General features: G+C 41.4%; 2 protein-coding genes across 5 annotated transcripts in view; one reads left to right on the plus strand and one right to left on the minus strand.

The window, feature by feature from the left end:
* The first annotated feature begins 1,141 nt into the window (after nt 1–1,141).
* On the plus strand, nt 1,142–13,418 carry dync2i2 (dynein 2 intermediate chain 2). 2 transcript variants are annotated; one of them, XM_028601472.1, is made up of 9 exons: nt 1,142–1,339; nt 5,407–5,667; nt 6,937–7,046; nt 7,350–7,507; nt 10,108–10,217; nt 10,500–10,670; nt 12,481–12,716; nt 12,808–12,965; nt 13,055–13,418. In XM_028601472.1, the coding sequence occupies exons 1-9, from the start codon at nt 1,319–1,321 to the stop codon at nt 13,291–13,293; spliced, it is 1,464 nt and encodes a 487-aa protein (XP_028457273.1). In that variant the 5' UTR covers nt 1,142–1,318; the 3' UTR covers nt 13,294–13,418. The 2 variants fall into 2 exon arrangements, with proteins under 2 accessions (XP_028457273.1, XP_028457272.1); XM_028601471.1 differs by lacking the exon at nt 1,142–1,339 and adding an exon at nt 3,943–4,232.
* Nucleotides 13,406–16,708, minus strand: part of sptan1 (spectrin alpha, non-erythrocytic 1) — a 61,417-nt gene continuing 58,114 nt past the window's right edge. For all 3 annotated transcript variants that reach the window (XM_028601470.1, XM_028601469.1, XM_028601468.1), the window contains 5 exons: nt 14,589–14,785; nt 14,414–14,467; nt 14,181–14,327; nt 13,914–14,061; nt 13,406–13,830 (listed from right to left, as the gene is read on the minus strand). In XM_028601470.1, the coding sequence (XP_028457271.1) occupies nt 13,705–13,830; nt 13,914–14,061; nt 14,181–14,327; nt 14,414–14,467; nt 14,589–14,785 (672 nt within the window). In that variant the 3' untranslated portion in view covers nt 13,406–13,704. The remainder of the gene's footprint in view (nt 13,831–13,913; nt 14,062–14,180; nt 14,328–14,413; nt 14,468–14,588; nt 14,786–16,708) is intronic.

Here is a 16,708-nt window from a genome sequence, read left to right on the forward strand (position 1 = left end):
ATTAGGCCAGTCCACAAGTTATACAGTTGTTTACACTTGAATGCATTACAGATGCATTTGTGGATATTTCTTTTTGCTCAGGCAATTTAAAATATGACTTTTGCTGACTTATGGCTCTCTGTTAACATTAATTGTTACGGTTTATGGTCCTGTTAAATTCCCCTTTGATGCTAACAAGTGGATTTTAAAATAAACAGTTTGGGATGACTCAAGTTTTAAAGATTTAAAAAAAAAAATCTTATTAGTCTGACTGTTTGGGGCCACTGTTGGCACTACTTTGGCCCAGACAAATGGAAGAACTATAACCTTTAAAGAAAACCCCCAAATTATGAGTTTATTTATATATACTTTAACTGCTTAATACATCATGTTGGTATTTGCACGTTTATTAGGATCCCAATTAGTTATGACCTGCAGTAATAGCCCTTCTCTTAAAGGTCCAGTGTGTAACGTGTTTAGTTGTTCATTATCAAAATCTGTGTTGCCCGTTCATTTTTCATGAATATTTACCACCACCATCATTCTAAGTATTCCTATTGGCTTGAAATTTTACATTTGCATTTGCATGAACTGCGCCATACTTGAAATACATTATCTGGTAAGGGACATGCAGGATATACTGCTCCGCCTTTCGTGGAGGCATACAGTCAAGGGAGCAGCTCAGAGAGTCCATGAAAGCATCGGAACAAAATATTTCAGCAACGTTTTGCTCCTGCTCCTACGCTCATGGACTACTTATGCTCTCCGTCTATGCAAGATTCGGAATGATTCAGATTTCTCTGGCACAGCTACCAGAAGACTTACAAATTTCAGACAGGTTGCTCACATCACATCTACGTCGTCAAGCTCAGTTTGAGGCTCAGCCATCACCGGAAAAGTGCTTCTAATTGACTTCACTGGTCTCCGTCGAAGTCATGGCGTCGCTGTGTCCATTTCTTTCACTGTCTATGGATAAACTCACAGGTGCTGCTAACAGTTATCGTTGCTTCCCGGCCGGCAAGTTTGAAGAAGGAAACATGGAGGACCATATTCAAAATCCAAATTTCAGGAAGTCACGCTCATCCCGCTCATCATTTCCGGGTTGGCACTCCACCAATCAGATTGGTCATTGAGTCTGACTGCTTGCCTTCCGATTCAACTAGTCAAATCGGCCCAAATGAAGGCCGATGGCTTCTCCGACTAACGACGGCATGGAACACACCGAACAGACTCGAGTCACTGACCTCGCCAGACTGTCCGACGGCCGATAATCGGGTTGGTGTGTCAGCGCCTTAACAATCACTTTTCACGTTCTCTACCCTTTTTTAAGGCTAAGTCAATGGTCCTGTTTTGTAGAAAGGTAAGATCTACTAAAACTTATACTCACCTGCACAGACTAGTTCTATCCTGTCAACAACCGTAGAAAAGCAACATTCAATGTATCAATCTATTTTATTGTATTGCTCTCATATTGTTCAGTTATGTGTCCTCAGTAGTGATGTTCTAATTTGTGGCTCATGTATTCTGTTTATTTGTGTAGACCCTTAAAGGTCCAATGTGTGGGAATTTCTCCCATCTAGCGTTGAAATCATATATCGCAATTAACTCTCACGCCACACAGTTCAAAGTACATATGAAAAAACAGCTCAATGGGCATTGGCTACCGGTAGCAACTTATGGTTCAGTGCCTTCAGTGCCTTGACCTTGTGATCAAAGGGTTGCTCTACCTCCTGCCAACATAAACTTCTAACGTTGCCTATCATATTCTTAAAATAAAACATGTCATGCAATTGTCCCACTAACAGGTGGCAGACATCATATATATACCATCATATAAACATGGACATAGGAGAAAAATGTAAGGCTGAAACAATTGTTTTACTGCACAAGACCGGTTCAGAGCATAGGTTGAACGAGAGACGGTTTAGAAGAGGATCTTTGGTTGGACATGGTTCAGAGCCTGTTGACCAATGACAGCTACTGTAAAGTCAGCTGATACAGCACTGTGGAGATTGGTCTGGCAATGCGAGAATACTAGCAGGTTTACATTGGGATTCGTCCAAAAAGATCATTGTATCAGTGAAATTTCAAACTACAGACCATTTAAATAATTTTGAGGGGACAAAAGTTCACCTCAGCGTAAAGTGTCATTGAATTTGGTTCACAAAACACTGGAATTCTTGTCAATAAATAAAACAATTGAAATATCTTTGCACCAAGGCAACTAATTGCACTAGTGCAAAGACGGTTTAACCCCTTTGGATAATCTGTGGTATAGGATAATAAGGCTACCGTTAGCTCACAAGAATACTGAAAATTAGTAATAAAGTTACCGCTGCTGTGCCCTTGTGCGTAAATTGTGCACAGCAGCAACTCTCTCAATTTGGGTACGCATATCAATCCTGCAATTGTGGTCACTCACTTTAATAAACTCAAAGAAAACAATTCCTGAAAGCTGTAGGCTACTACAAAACACTGAAAAGCTAGTGTTTTTTTTTGTTTTCCTGGAGAAAAAGCAGAAGTGGGTACTGGATCTCTCTCTGGACTTTTCTGCAACAGGATAGGCCTAACAACACCTTGAAATAATACCTAAGACTGACATCATGTCAGTATTTTTTGCTTTAGTCATAATGTATTAGAAATACCTCTCTCTTTTATCCAAAGTAACCACACAAGAAATATTGTTTATTTTGATGAACATGGCTCAATAATGTCATTCTTTTTTTTAAAGATTAGTTTTTGGGGCATTTTTAGGCCATTTAATGACAGGACAGCTAAAGAAAGGGAATGACGAAGTTGAACCCGGGCCTGCTGCATGGAGGAGTAAACCTCTATATATGGGCGCCTGCTCTACCAACTGAGCTATCCGGGCGCCCGTCATGTGAGAACTTAATAACAAAACACAAATTTCCCATTTCTTATTCAATTCAATTTTATTTATAGTATCAAATCATAACAAGTTATCTCAAGACACTTTACAGATAGAGTAGATCTAGACCATAATACTATAATTTACAAAGACCCAACAATTCCAGTAATTCCCCCAAGAGAAAGCATTTAGTGCAACAGTGGCGAGGAAAAACTCCCTTTTAGGCAGAACCCTTGAGTAGTGACGAAAACTTCCTTTTAGGGAGAAACCTTGAGTAGTGACGAAAACTTCCTTTTAGGGAAAAACCTTGGGCATAGCAGGGCATAGCAGGGCATGGAGCAGGACCACAGTGACAGCTGCAACCATGATTTAGGTGCCACCCTAATCCAAGGAAAACTGCAGGGCTAAAAAAACAACAAAGGACTCCGGGGAATAAGCCCCCCCCCCCTCCCAGAGCTAAGTATAAGGAATACTTAAGAGTCTGATTAAGAGCCATGTTTGTTTTAATGAAGTAAATATATCATATGCTCAACCTACTTTTGTTTTTTGAACATCTTTAATAATGTGGTTAATTATTTCTATTTTACTAGGGAAATCTTTCATTCATAAACAAAAATTCTCAGGTTCTCACCCTCATTCCCTCTTTTGTTGTGGAATTTAAGTCACTTCTTATCATTTAATTTGATAAATAAAAAAAGCAACAAATGTATATAATGTATATAATGTTATAACAATGTATTTAATGAGCTTCAGTAACACTATATTGATTATTTATCCTTTATTTAATATTGTTGCAAAAATTATTTACACATTTGACTCTTATAATTGTATATTTTTATAATATAATTTTGTTTTTATTCCTCATTTACTTATTTTTATACATTACTTATTTATTATCTGATTAGGAATCCGAAATTTGTTGTGTATCTTTGTTTATATAGGTTCTTTATGTGTTTGTATATTTTATGTGATGTGTTTTCTGTTTGTTTTTGCTCTCGAATATTGTATCGTGTAATGTATGTAACTTATTTGTAATTGATAATTAAATTGATGAATAAACCACGTCTAGCGGATCCGATCTAGCATTTACTCTTTCGTGCCTCTGGACATTCTCTCCATAACCAAGGTAACGTTAACACTAGCTTTGTGGAACATGGTTGTCAATGGCTCCAGCGCTAACTTCAGCTGTGTGAAAAGTGCTACGCAGTTACTATTCTGTCAAACCTGTCTGAATGCAATACGCCAGTTAAAATAGTTAATGTTAACCTCAACCTTTCTTTAGTTTAAGTAAATCACTATCGCTAGCATGTTTACTGACGAAGCCGTGGATTCAGTGAGTATCCAGTCTCTTTGGAGGATATCTCAGCAGTCTGCGCAGGAGTCGGTATGTTTGACCAACAATGCAATAATGAACCAACTTTTCCTCCCAACATTGGCATGAATCACAATATACGTGATGCCTGTAGTTGCCAAATATTCCATGTAAATTAACGTTAATACAGTAACAATATTCTACCCACGGTCGTTAGCATTAGCTAGCTTACACATGTTACGTTCAGGTGTTGCTCGGAGAAGCCATGGATGTACAATAAGAAGCGCGTAACGAGCGATACCAACTTAACTTTACACTGCATCAAACAAAAGTAACTTTACTTAGTGCATTTGCCATAACGTTAACGTTACATATAAAAAACAATCATACAGACAAACAAAATCCAAAGAAACAAATCATGCAAATGCATTAATTGACTTAAATCTTAAACACTGGAAAGAAAGATGTAGAGCCCCTGAACTTACATTTGTAGATGATATTTAGCTGGCAGAAACTAAAGATTTATCATGAAATGTTTTCCTTCCTTGTCTGTCTAAGCTCCACCAACACCAAAGACTTGAACTCAATGACATCAGACCAGAATGTTTCTGTGTAGGAGCAATTCCAAAACAAATGGGAAATATTTTCATCTGAACTTTGTTCGTTCAACGATAATACACATCAGACAGGCAAAACGTCAGAGGAGGCTCTCATAACCACGCCCTTCCTGGGGAATCCCACGTTCATCATAGACTGCAACAGAGTAAACAGATAAAGTTGAACACATCTCCAAACAGCAGCGTCAGACTCCAACTTAATCTCAGTTTACAGATCAAACATTAATATCATGTTGATTAAGACAACACTTAGCCTAACAATACTGATTCAATCAAATATGTATGTCAAGAATTTATATGTTGGGTCATATAAATATTAGATGGGGGAGGACTGAGAGGTATGTGAATGCACAGGTTCAGGCAAGGTCACAAAATTAATATTCGACATGTGTATCAAACTAACATTTGTTTAAAAAGAAATACATCCTTCATCAAAATTATGATCCAAACACCCTTCAAATATAATCTCCTGTTTTCTTTTCCATAAAAGGGGCCTTGATGTCTCACCTCTCTAAACACAAAGCATCAATATTGCCCCTGCTTAAGTCATTGTGAAACTCTTTGTGATTGCAATTACTATATTGATGTGCATTCATAAATATGAGGGTTTTTATTTGCTGTTATTCCAGAGAGGCTGCCAGACCAGAGTGGTGCACAGTGCTGAGGCAGAGGTCCAGACTGTGTTGGCTACCATCAGCTGTACCCAGACAGAGCCACAGTATCAGGCGAAAGAGCCGCTCTTCCAGCAAAACCGTGACGAGCCAGAGCCGCCTGGCCTAAAGGATTTCCTACAGCGGGCTGAGGACACGGTCATCAGAGAGTTGATCAGAAATGCCAGGAGTCACGCCTTTGATGAGTTCCAGGTGAACTGGGAAGATCACAGTCAGCTAGTAAGTAGGGCCAATCAATCAAACAAAAATGGTGTTTTCTGATTTCTTAGGCAGATGACAGCTTTGTAAGCCAAAGGTGAATCTGCGTCTGTAGTTGTTCCTGATGACTTGATGTTTAAATATTTTGGAGCACTTCTCTGGACACAGGCTGGGGTGGATCTTCATGGAGAGTTCTTTGTATGACACAAGCGTTTACATGCAGTTTAAAAACCTGTTTATATTCAGCAATACCCCAGTTTCTCAAAGACCTGGCTAAAATTTGAGTTCTCATACCCCGGTTAACAGATCTAGATAAGTCCTTTAGTACCCGGGGTATTTATGCATGTATACACCTTAAAGGGGAACTATGCAGTTTTTTTTAGCTTAATTTAACCTAACTGAACAGCTTCGGAGTCATTGGAATGGTTATATGACTTTTTTCGAGTTGAATGGTGGTCGTCTCACCTGTTAGCGGTAAAACCACCCTTGCAACTTTTGGCCGGCGTCAGGAAGTATGGCGTGATATCAGGTCTCGCTATGTAACGAATTGTTTCATGGCACTGCACACATACGCCCATTCAGGAACTGGCTACCAAGGTAGCGATGGAGTTTTTCGCACTATCGTGATGGCTGAGCCGGCAAAAATGAAACAGAAAGCTAGGAAAGCATTGTCGGAGGAACAGGGGAAGAGGAAACGGCTGACTGACCGAGAGAAGAGACCGACACGAGTAAACATAGGAGCTGCCAAATATCTTTTCCGAAGAGGGGGAGCTCTATAGAGAAAACTGTGAAATGGATGAATGAAATTAAATGAAACTGCGTAGCGCCCCTTTAACTGGGATAAGCTCGGGTTACGCATCTGCATGCTCCATAGGTTATGACTGCCCCTCCCCACTCTGCTGCAGTGGTTTTTGACCCGGAAATAGAAGAGAGCAGTTGGAAGAACGGCACACAAAACAACCGCAACAACACAAACTTTAAACCTTTGAACCCTCTGAGTACGACTGAAGAATGTACAGAAAATGTAAAACGCTGAAAAGTTCTCCCCGCTTTCCAAGTTTTTGATTTAGACAAAGGTCAACTTGAAGAAAAAGCCTTATTCCGACCAGTTGTCCATTGGCAGAGCGCCACCTACTGTACCGGAGGTAGAGGTAGAGTTACCTTCTTCCCCTCTCATATACATGAGAGGGGAGAACTGGCGTAACCCAGTTATTCACTTAACTGGTGTAAGACCATACCCCAGTTACTGCTGTGCATGTAAACACACTGAGTGTCCTTCCACGTTTGCAGGTTTCATGCCTCCATTGTCTTCAACATCCCGGCGCGCAAGAGAGAGATCTTCATGTAACCAGTGTGTCTTGGAGTTGTACAGGTTCAGTTATTGCCTGTGCCTACGGTCGGTATGTTACTGTTTCACTTAATGTACAAATACATTATATATAGAGCGTCAAAATGTGATGCCAATAGTCCCAACCCAGAACGTCAAAAAGTGACACCTAGAGCGCGTCTAAATGACAAACGCCAAAGGCACCTGACCAAGCGTCAAGTGTCGCTTTTTGACGAGATGGGAGTGAGAACGTGTTGGATGCACTTTTGTCTCTTATTTTTCAAATAACTGAAACATTGACAGGAAAGTGTTAGAGAAGCTTTCCTGTTGTCATCATGTGGTCAGTACGGGTCAAATGTCTGTTTTTGGTGGGCAGGATTGACGATGGAGACTGGAGCACTGAGAAATCTTGTGTTTGTACGTGGAACCTGGACCGCCGAGGCCTGAATCCCAAACAAGCTGATCTGGTCATAGATGTTCACACTGCAGTCACCGCTCTGTGCTGTCACCCCAACCAGCCCGCTCTCATCGCAGGTACACTGCAAGTCTGTGCTTTCAAACCATCAACTGATTACACACTGTTTCTGCATGCTTACAAAGTCTGAATCAGGTCAACTTGAGGAAAAGAGGACATTTTATTTGTCAGTGGCTTACATTACAAACTATTCTGTACCAATTGAGACTAGATGTAAAATTCCTGTAATCTGCGATTGGCTCTAGATGAATCCAAAGCAGAGTGGTACAAAACACAACTGTACATCATTCATTACTTCATTCAGTTCCTGGTATGGTTTTGGTTATTCCACCCATAGTTTATATTTTCACAGATTTAGATTAGTTGAATTCATGCACTGTCAGCAGAATAATAGGAACATAAACTAGTGCTGTCAAACGATTAAAATATTTAATCGCGATTAATCGCATTAATGTCATAGTTAACTCGAGTTAACTTTTTATCTATTCTAAATGTCCCTTGATTTCTTTTTGTCCCATTATTTTTTCTCATTTTAATGCTCTTATCAACATGGAGAAATGGATTGGCCTGCTTTGCTTTTGTCGCCTGGCTTTGACGGGGGGCGGAAATTTCGCATCAGCTGTGTGCTCGGCCATCAAGTGGTATTTCAGACTGGACGTGCTGCGATGATAGCTCAGTTCACAATGTCTTGTCAATGGTTCCATTGACAAGACTTTGGTCTTGTCAATGGAACCATTTGGCAACTTTTTAAAAGTAAACTTTCCATTCAGAATCTTATTGGCATCCATTTCGGCGTCTCGCGCTCGCCAAAACGTAACGTTAGCCTACTTTTCTTTGGCCGGCGTTGTAGTTTTCTTTTTTTGCAACAGCATGTGAAAAAAGAACTACAAAGTTTGCAAGGCCAAAAAGAACGTTAATCTTGCGATAAAAAAATTGACGCCGTTAAAATGGGTTTGCGTTAACGCCGTTAATAACGCGTTTAACTGACAGCACTAATATGAATGCCTCCCTTTGTTCTGACTTTGGAACATTCTTAATAATATTAATAAACTTGATTTAATGGCGCCTTTCATGAAAATGAAGGTCACCTTATGTTCAGTTCAGGTCAATTCTATTTACAATAACAAATCATAACGAGTTATCTCAAGACACTTTACAGATAGAGTAGGTCTAGACCACACTATAATTCTACTATAAAACATACACTTAGCAACAAAGCACCAGTGATTAATAATGTGTTAATTAGTGAAACACAAAATAATTAAACTTACAATAAGCAACAAAGCACAGCAAAACTATAAATTAAAATTGGTATAAAGTAAGATGCAGTTGTTGCAGTTAAAGTGAGTAAGCTATTTTAAATTTGGGTTTTAAGAGCATTTTTGAATACTGTCAGTATGCGGATGTGTGTGGGCAGTGAATTTCAAAGTTTGGGTGCAGCATAGGACACCGACTTTTGACAAACCCCGATTTTCCAACGGGCGCGTCTGTTCTGTTTTCCGGCTGTGCCCGACTCACAGATTTTATTGTCTCTAAAAGTACTTTACAGAACAATCACATGTTTATTGAGCTGTTATCTACCTTCAACTCCAAGCATTCCTGCAATTTATCTCCATGCCTTCTTTTCTGGTATTGTTCTTATAAAAAGGATCTGTAATGTCTTATTATATGACTGTTGTAGTGGCTTTAGCAATGGGGAGTGAACAGATAATGGTTTTTGAGAGTGTAGCTAAGTTTTACTACTGTTTTTTTACTACTGTTTGAGCATTAGGTTGTCATCCATATCTGTATATCAGATAGGCAGTAAGGGTACTGAAGTGGGCTCAGTGGACACATAAAGCTGTATATTATCAGCATTGCTATGTAAATGAATACCATAGTGCCGAAAGATGTTGCCAAGATGGAGGAGGTAGATAATGAACAGGAGTAGCCCTAACGCTAAACCCTGTGGAACTCCAAGGTGAACTAGGTAGTTTTCTGACCAGTAATTCTAAATCTGTACAAAATGTGTCTTATCTGCAATAATGATGATCTACGGGAAGCTAATGGAAAATAGTATAAAATGCTGCAGTGAGGTCAAGGAGGATAAGGATAGAGACAGAGTAGACCAGAATAAGGTGCACAGAGAAGGTTGTTGGGGATCTTACCCAGTGCTGGTTCTGTGCTATGTATGGGGTGAAAGCCAGATTTGTTCAAAAAGATCAAAAACATTCTTGCATTACTCCAAGACGCAAAGGAGGTTAGCGTCAGAATCAAACTCACCAGACTCCATTTAAAAAAACAGTACTTTACCATGTATAGAGCTGCATATTTTCACATGTAAATGGGTGAATTAACATGTGTCACAAATTGAAACGTGTTGTGGGGACATCTAAGAGGTGGACCAGTGAAGCTGTGGCTGATCTTCAGACGTGTTATATGAACATATTTGTTTCTGTATTTATTGTTGGTTTATTTCATATTCATGTTTAATATGTTTACGTATGCACCAACAACCAAGGCAAATTACTTGTTACTTACTTTGCAATAAATCCCTTTTCTGTTTCTGATTCTAAATGTAAAACGTGCAGCACGTAACTGCAATATTCAGTTTTTTTAAAAGGAGTACTCCGTAATGTAGTATTGCACTTTGTGCGTGTGTTTGTGTGTGTATGTGCAGGGGGTCTGTACAGTGGAGAGGTGGTGGTCTGGGACACCAGTCGGACTCAGGACCCTTTGCTGGTCCAAACTGGGATGTCAGCAGACAGCCACAAAGAGCCTGTTTATCAGGTGAGTAGACAATCAGTTTGGCTTTCTATTGGAACTCTGCTGTCATCCAATCAGGGTGATATAGGAGTCAAGTCTAGGATATGTAGGCTATTTGAGGCCGGTAGAGATGTCTACTGTCCTGTACTTTGTTTTGAGAGGCTTTAGCACAGTTGCAAGAATAAAATGGAACAAAGTATCATCTTCCATCATCCAAAACTACTGGCATTGTTTTAAACCTTCAGAAATCTAACTCAGTATGCTGTTGTCTGTGATTATACCGAGCGTGTGTGTGTGTGTGTGTAGGTTGCCTGGGTGCCTCTGCAGAAGAAAGGAGAGTTTGGGGTGCTTAGTGCTAGTTCAGGAGGAAAGGTGCTGCTGTGGATGGTGGACTCAGACCAGGGCAAGTTAGTCCTGAATGCTGCCTATGCCCTAGTACCACAGCAGGTTCCCCACAGCAGCAACACTAGCTTCAAGGTGAGGAAAAACACTGAAACCAAACAGTTTTCCTATTCCACAGAATTTAAGTGTTGAAGTAGGAAATGATACTAACACGCTGAACTAAGATGGTGAACATTGTAAACATTTCACTTGCAATATTACAGTGCATACGGAAAGTATTCTCAGCGCTTCACTTTTTCCACATTTCATTATGTTACAGCCTTCCAAAATGGATCCAATTTATTTTCCCCCCTCAAAATTCTACACACAATACCCCATAATGACAACATTTTTTTTTCTTTTTAAAAAGGTTTGCAAATGTATTAGAAATAAAGAATGGAAATATAATATGTACATAAGTATTCACAGCCTTTGCTTTGTTGTGGCACCTTTGGCAGCAATTACAGCCTCAAGTCTTTTGGAATATGAAGCCACAATCTTGGCAAACCTATCTTTGGCCAGTTTCGCCCATTCCTCTTTACAGAACCTCTCAAGCTCCATCAGGTTGGATGGGGAGCGTCGGTGCACAGCCATTTTCAGATCCCTCCTGAGATGTTCAATGGGATTCAAGTCTTGGCTTTGGCTGGGCCACTCTAGGACATCAGAGTTGTCCTGAAGCCACTCCTTCAATATCTTGGCTGTGTGCTTAGGGTCGTTGTCCTGTTGAAAGATGAACCGTCGCCCCAGTCTGAGATCAAGAGCGATCTGGAGCAGGTTTTCTTCCAGGATGTCTCTGTACATTGCTGCATTCATCTTTCCCTCAATCCTGACTTGTCTCCCAGTTCCTGCCACTGAAAACCATCTCCACAGCATGATGCTGCCACCACCATACTTCACTGTAGGGATGGTATTGGCCAGGTGATGAGCGGTGTCTTCCAAACATAACGCATGGCATTCACGCCAAAGAGTTTGATCTTTGTCTCATCAGACCAGAGAATTTTGTTTCTCATGGTCTTAGAGTCTTTCAGGTGCCTTTTGGCAAACTCCAGACAACTATGTACCTTTTACTAAAAAGTGGCTTCCGTCTGGCCACTCTACCATACAGGCCTGATTGGTGGAGTGCTGCAGCAATGGTCATCCTTCTGGAACCCTGGAGCTCTGTCAGAGTGACCATCGGGTTATTGGTCACCTCCCTAACTAAAGCCCTTCTCCGCTGATCACTCAGTTTAGAGGGATGGCCAGCTCTAGGAAGAGTCCTGGTGATTCCAAACTTCTTCCTTTTACAGATGATGGAGGCCACTGTGCTCATTCAGACCTTTAAAGCAGCAGAAATTTTTTGGTACCCTTCCCCAGATCTGTGCCTCGAGACAACCCTGTCTCGGAGGTCTACAGACAATTCTTTCGACTTCATGCTTGTTTTGTGGGCTGACGTGCACTGTTAACTGTTGGCCCTTATAGAGACAGGTGTGTGCCTTTCCAAATCATGTCCAATTAACTGAATTTACCACAGGTGGACTCCAATTAAGCTGTAGAAATATCTCAAGGATGATCAGTGGAAACAGAATGCAGCTTAGCTCAATTTGAGCTTGATCGCAAAGGCTGTGAATACTTATGTACAAGTGATTTCTTCGGGGGGTTTTTTATAATAAATTTGCAAAAATCTCAAAAAACTTTTTTAAAGTTGTCATTATGGATTATTATGTGTAGAATTTTGAGGAAAAAATTAATTTAATCAATTTTTTCACTTAAATGTATCTATTCAATTAATTATTAAACATATTGACATTCTGCTCTTGTATACAGGGCACACTCAGAGATTGCTGATTAGGTGAAGAGTGATGGTATTCATTTTAATGAATGTTATTTGTTGATCAATGCATCCTAAAAGGTTTTGTGTTGCCTGTAGGCCCGAGGCAGCAGCAGCACTGTGGGTATCACCTCCCTGGCTCTGTCTCCCTGGGACTCTGACACCTTCTTAGTGGGTTCTGAGGGCGGCTTGTTGCTTAGATGCTCCTTCAACTCCCAGACGACGGCTGCGGTGTCCTCCGAAGGCCAGAGTGTAACACTGAAAGCCCCAGCGGTCTTCCCATTTAGGCCCTGCAGCGGCCCCGTCCACTCCATACACTGCTCCCCTTTCCACAGGTCACAGCTCCGCTCACCGACCAAGCACATTATCATTACATTAGTGCTCAACAGTAAATTTTTCCTAACATGTGTCTTGTGTTGTCTGCAGGAACCTTTTTGTGAGTGCAGGGACTGATGGTCTGGCCCACCTCCACTCTCTGCTACAGGCCAACCCGCTACTCTCTCTCAGGGTATCAGACTCCTACGTGTTTCAGGTGCAGTGGTCTCCAACCAGACCGCTGGTTTTTGCAGCAGCCACGGGACAAGGTACAGTATAAATAAATAATTGTGACTTCAAGCTGGATTTATACATCTGATTCAATCCTTTTTGACTTTCTGCACTGTGCATCTCTAAGGTGATGTGCAGATATTCGACCTGGGCCACAGGTCCCTGAGGCCAGCAGCCACCATCGAGCAGGGAGGTGCGGACCAAGCTGCTACTTGTTTGGCCTTCAACTGCCAGAACACTCACCTCTTGGCAGTGGGGAAAACAGATGGGACAGTTGGCGTTTGGCAGCTGAGCCACGATTTGACGGAGCAGCACCATAGAGAGAGCAGCCAGCTGGAGCAGATAGCCAATCAGGTGGCAGAATGAGACATGTTAACCTGGGATAGCTCAAGGCAGCTGCATTGGACTTATGTTTTACATTAAAACCCATAAAAGATGACAGAATTGTGGAAGTGAAATAAAAACAACAGAGTAGAGATTTCCAGTTCTAATCAGTAGCGTTTATTAAAGCACACTGCAGTTGTAAAGGTGTTGTCAACATTGTTACTATTAGGTTCTTAAATTTAAAAGCACAAGCTAAAACAACCACATTCAAAATTAACAGATCCACTATGCTATCATGAGAAGCACAAAGAGTTAAGGGTAGAGCAAGATAAATATAGTAGACAGTTGTTAGTGAGTATTCCTAGTGCCACAATCATGCAGTTTTTAGCCATGTGTTCGTGTTGAAGTGTGTGTGGGAAAACGCTTCCCGATTGGTCCCTGGTGGGCGAAGGATCAGTTGACGAAGAGCGAGCGGGTAAATTCAACAAAGTCGAAAGCTGACGGCAGCTCGCGGCCCTTGCTGTCGAGATAGGGCTTCATGTGTGAGAGGCAGTAATCTGCCTGCTCCTTGGTCAGGTTCTGAAAGGAAGGAGACAGTTAGACCTCCATAAAGACTTGACACTCAAACTGAATCCACAGAGTGAAAAGGGAACACATCTGACCTGGTAGAGCTCTTCTTTAGTGACATAGGGTTTGTTCTCTGTGCTGAGAGCTCGGAAAGCGCTCTCTATCTCCTCACTGGACTTGACGTTCTCCGTCTCGCGGCTGATCATAAACGCCATGTACTCCTGCAACGACACGTTGCCATCCCTGCAAACAGATTTCTCAAAGTTAGGCAGCAAATACAACAGTGTGTTCAATACTATACTGCAGTTTACATCCCTATCAATGTAATTTGTGAAAGAAAAAAAACAAAACATGTGACAGACCTGTTGGGATCCACAGTGTCGAGTATGGCCTCAAACTCAGGATCAGGTTCGCCTTCTTCCACCATAGGCAGGTCATAGCCTAGCGAGCGCAGACATGACTTGAACTCCTGGTGGTTCAGACGGCCAGACTTTTCCTTGTCAAAGTGCCTGCAAAAAAACCGGTGTAGATCAGAATGTGATTTCATCAGACCAACAGACATATAAATATATGAAGTCAGGTCAAAGCCACTTACTTGAACATCATGCTGAACTCCTTCAGGGCCTCCTCTGTCACTCCAGTGGTGTTCCTAAAAAGAGAAAAAGCGAGGAACATGAGCTCAAAGAAGCATCAACACTTCTCTTACATTGTACCTAAATTGTGTCTAAATTCCAGTGACAAAGTAACTATTATACTGTGTTGGTGTATACCTGGCCTGTATCTGTTGCTCCAGGTTATGCTGCATCCTCATTCCCAGTTGGTCCAGTTGGTCCCACTGCTGGGCCAGGCCCACTGTGCTGTGCTCTGTGTACTTGTTGTCCAAGATCAGCGCTTCCTCCATAGCTGCACCAAGGTCTTCAATCTTCTTCAGCTGGCTGCGCATGGCCCGTATCTCCTGGTGCTTACGCTACACACACAAACATGCACTAACAATTTATTGATGTCCGCATAGAAAAGAACCAGTGCCGTAGAATACGTTCACAAAATCATCGACCGAGGCAAGTCAACTTAGCACATTTCATACATAGTAAAATGCAACACAATGGCCCTCATTTACGAAACGAACGTATGACAAACAAGTGTAAAACCGGCATACGGTCATTTCCATGCAAAGCTTTGCATTTATCAATACGGATGTGAGCGCAGGCTACGATCAAATCTCACGTCAAGTTTTCGAGTCAGTGTGGACTTGTGGTGCAGCATATAATCAGTTTAACAGGAGAAGGAGAAGTCATCAGTTGATCACTTATCGGCAATGGCAGATCTGGCTCTTTTAGAAGACCTCTATGCGCCGGTACAACAGTGCACAGGTACACACACGGGCCACGGTGGAGCGCTCCATCGGATTGATTAAGGGCAGATGGCTCTGTCTTGCATCTGGGGGACCCTACTATATACACCAGGAAAAGTCTGCAACGTTGTTTTAGCCTGTGGGGTTCTGCACAACATCGCGCAGGAAAACAGGGTGCTATAAATGTAGTTATGGAGCCAGATGACCCGATGCCCAAAAAGCAGTGTCCAGCTTTTAAAAAGGTATAGTAGGTTTGGCAATTATATTCAATACAGCAAACATGACGATGCACAACATTTTTATTTATTCTTCAGGTTTTCGTTTATCTTTTAAAGTGTCGTTCATGGCCACAAGTGAATGATTTATTTCTGCCATTGACCGACATATTTCGGCATGTTTTTCCAGCCCCTCTGCTGTCAGGAGACAGGGTCGGGGTGGTGGTCCAGCACAAGGGGCGGATGACTCGCGCTCTCCCTCACAGCTCACGGTTGCCTGGCTCTGATTCATGAAAAAAATACGAGTAAAATAAAAGACACTGCATAAACTCTGCTATGGTTTGTTTATTTAAATATAGTAGGTACACTACATGTAGGCTGGAGTCCGATTTAGGCTACTACGGCAACACTGTTGACTGCATCAGTGATCTCTTTCCATTCCACATTCTTTCTACAGCCTTTAATACCAGTTTTCAGGCTGCCAAAGAGTACACACAGTAGTGCAAATGAACCCGAGATATCAGGGTTTCAATCTCCACCTCTGAAAATTCTTAGCCAGATTACGTCTCGCCATGTTGTAGGGGCAAGGCCTCAAAACCGAGAATATATTGGGGCATGATATTTAAATTACGATTGTTTACAGCCGCTGCATTTATCAATGTGCGACCATTCTTACGCTCTGATTGGTGCGATACGAACGTTTAATGAATCACACGTGAAGCCTACTGTAAGAGGATTTCTGCGCTCATATCTGCGCTGGTTTCTACATTAGGTTGATAAATGAGGGCCAATATGTTTTACATACAAATAACATAATAAAACAAGTGCACATGCACACAGTGCAGAGTATACAAATGTGCATACACACACACTACCTGTGGTATGAGGATTGTGTAGTGAAGGTGTAATGTGCTTATGCTTTTTAATTCCGGTTAAAACATGTGGAGCCGCATTTTTAATTACTGTCCAACAATATTGTCTATTTTTTTAAGGTCTAGAGGGTCAAAGTGAGACATAGCACAAGTAATATTCCTGGAGAACTAGAGGGTAGGCTAAATTCTGGATTTTAAGGGCACAAATGTTCTGTCTGATGTCAGTAATTAGTTTAGTTTGTTGAATGTAGTTCACATTTTATAGTAGACAGCTATATGATGGGGTTTGAGATGGTGGATTAGCAAATCTGATGGGGTTTGAGATGGTGAATTAATAAATTGATCAATTGTGGAAAAGAGCACTTGTCCATTGTTGACCAGTCTTTACAAGAGAAAATATTGTAGGCCTACTCAGTTCTCAAAGATACAAGTAGCAGCGTCTCAGCCATATA

The sequence above is a fragment of the Perca flavescens genome, chromosome 16, assembly GCF_004354835.1.
Source record: "Perca flavescens isolate YP-PL-M2 chromosome 16, PFLA_1.0, whole genome shotgun sequence".
Classification (NCBI taxonomy): Eukaryota; Metazoa; Chordata; class Actinopteri; order Perciformes; family Percidae; genus Perca; species Perca flavescens.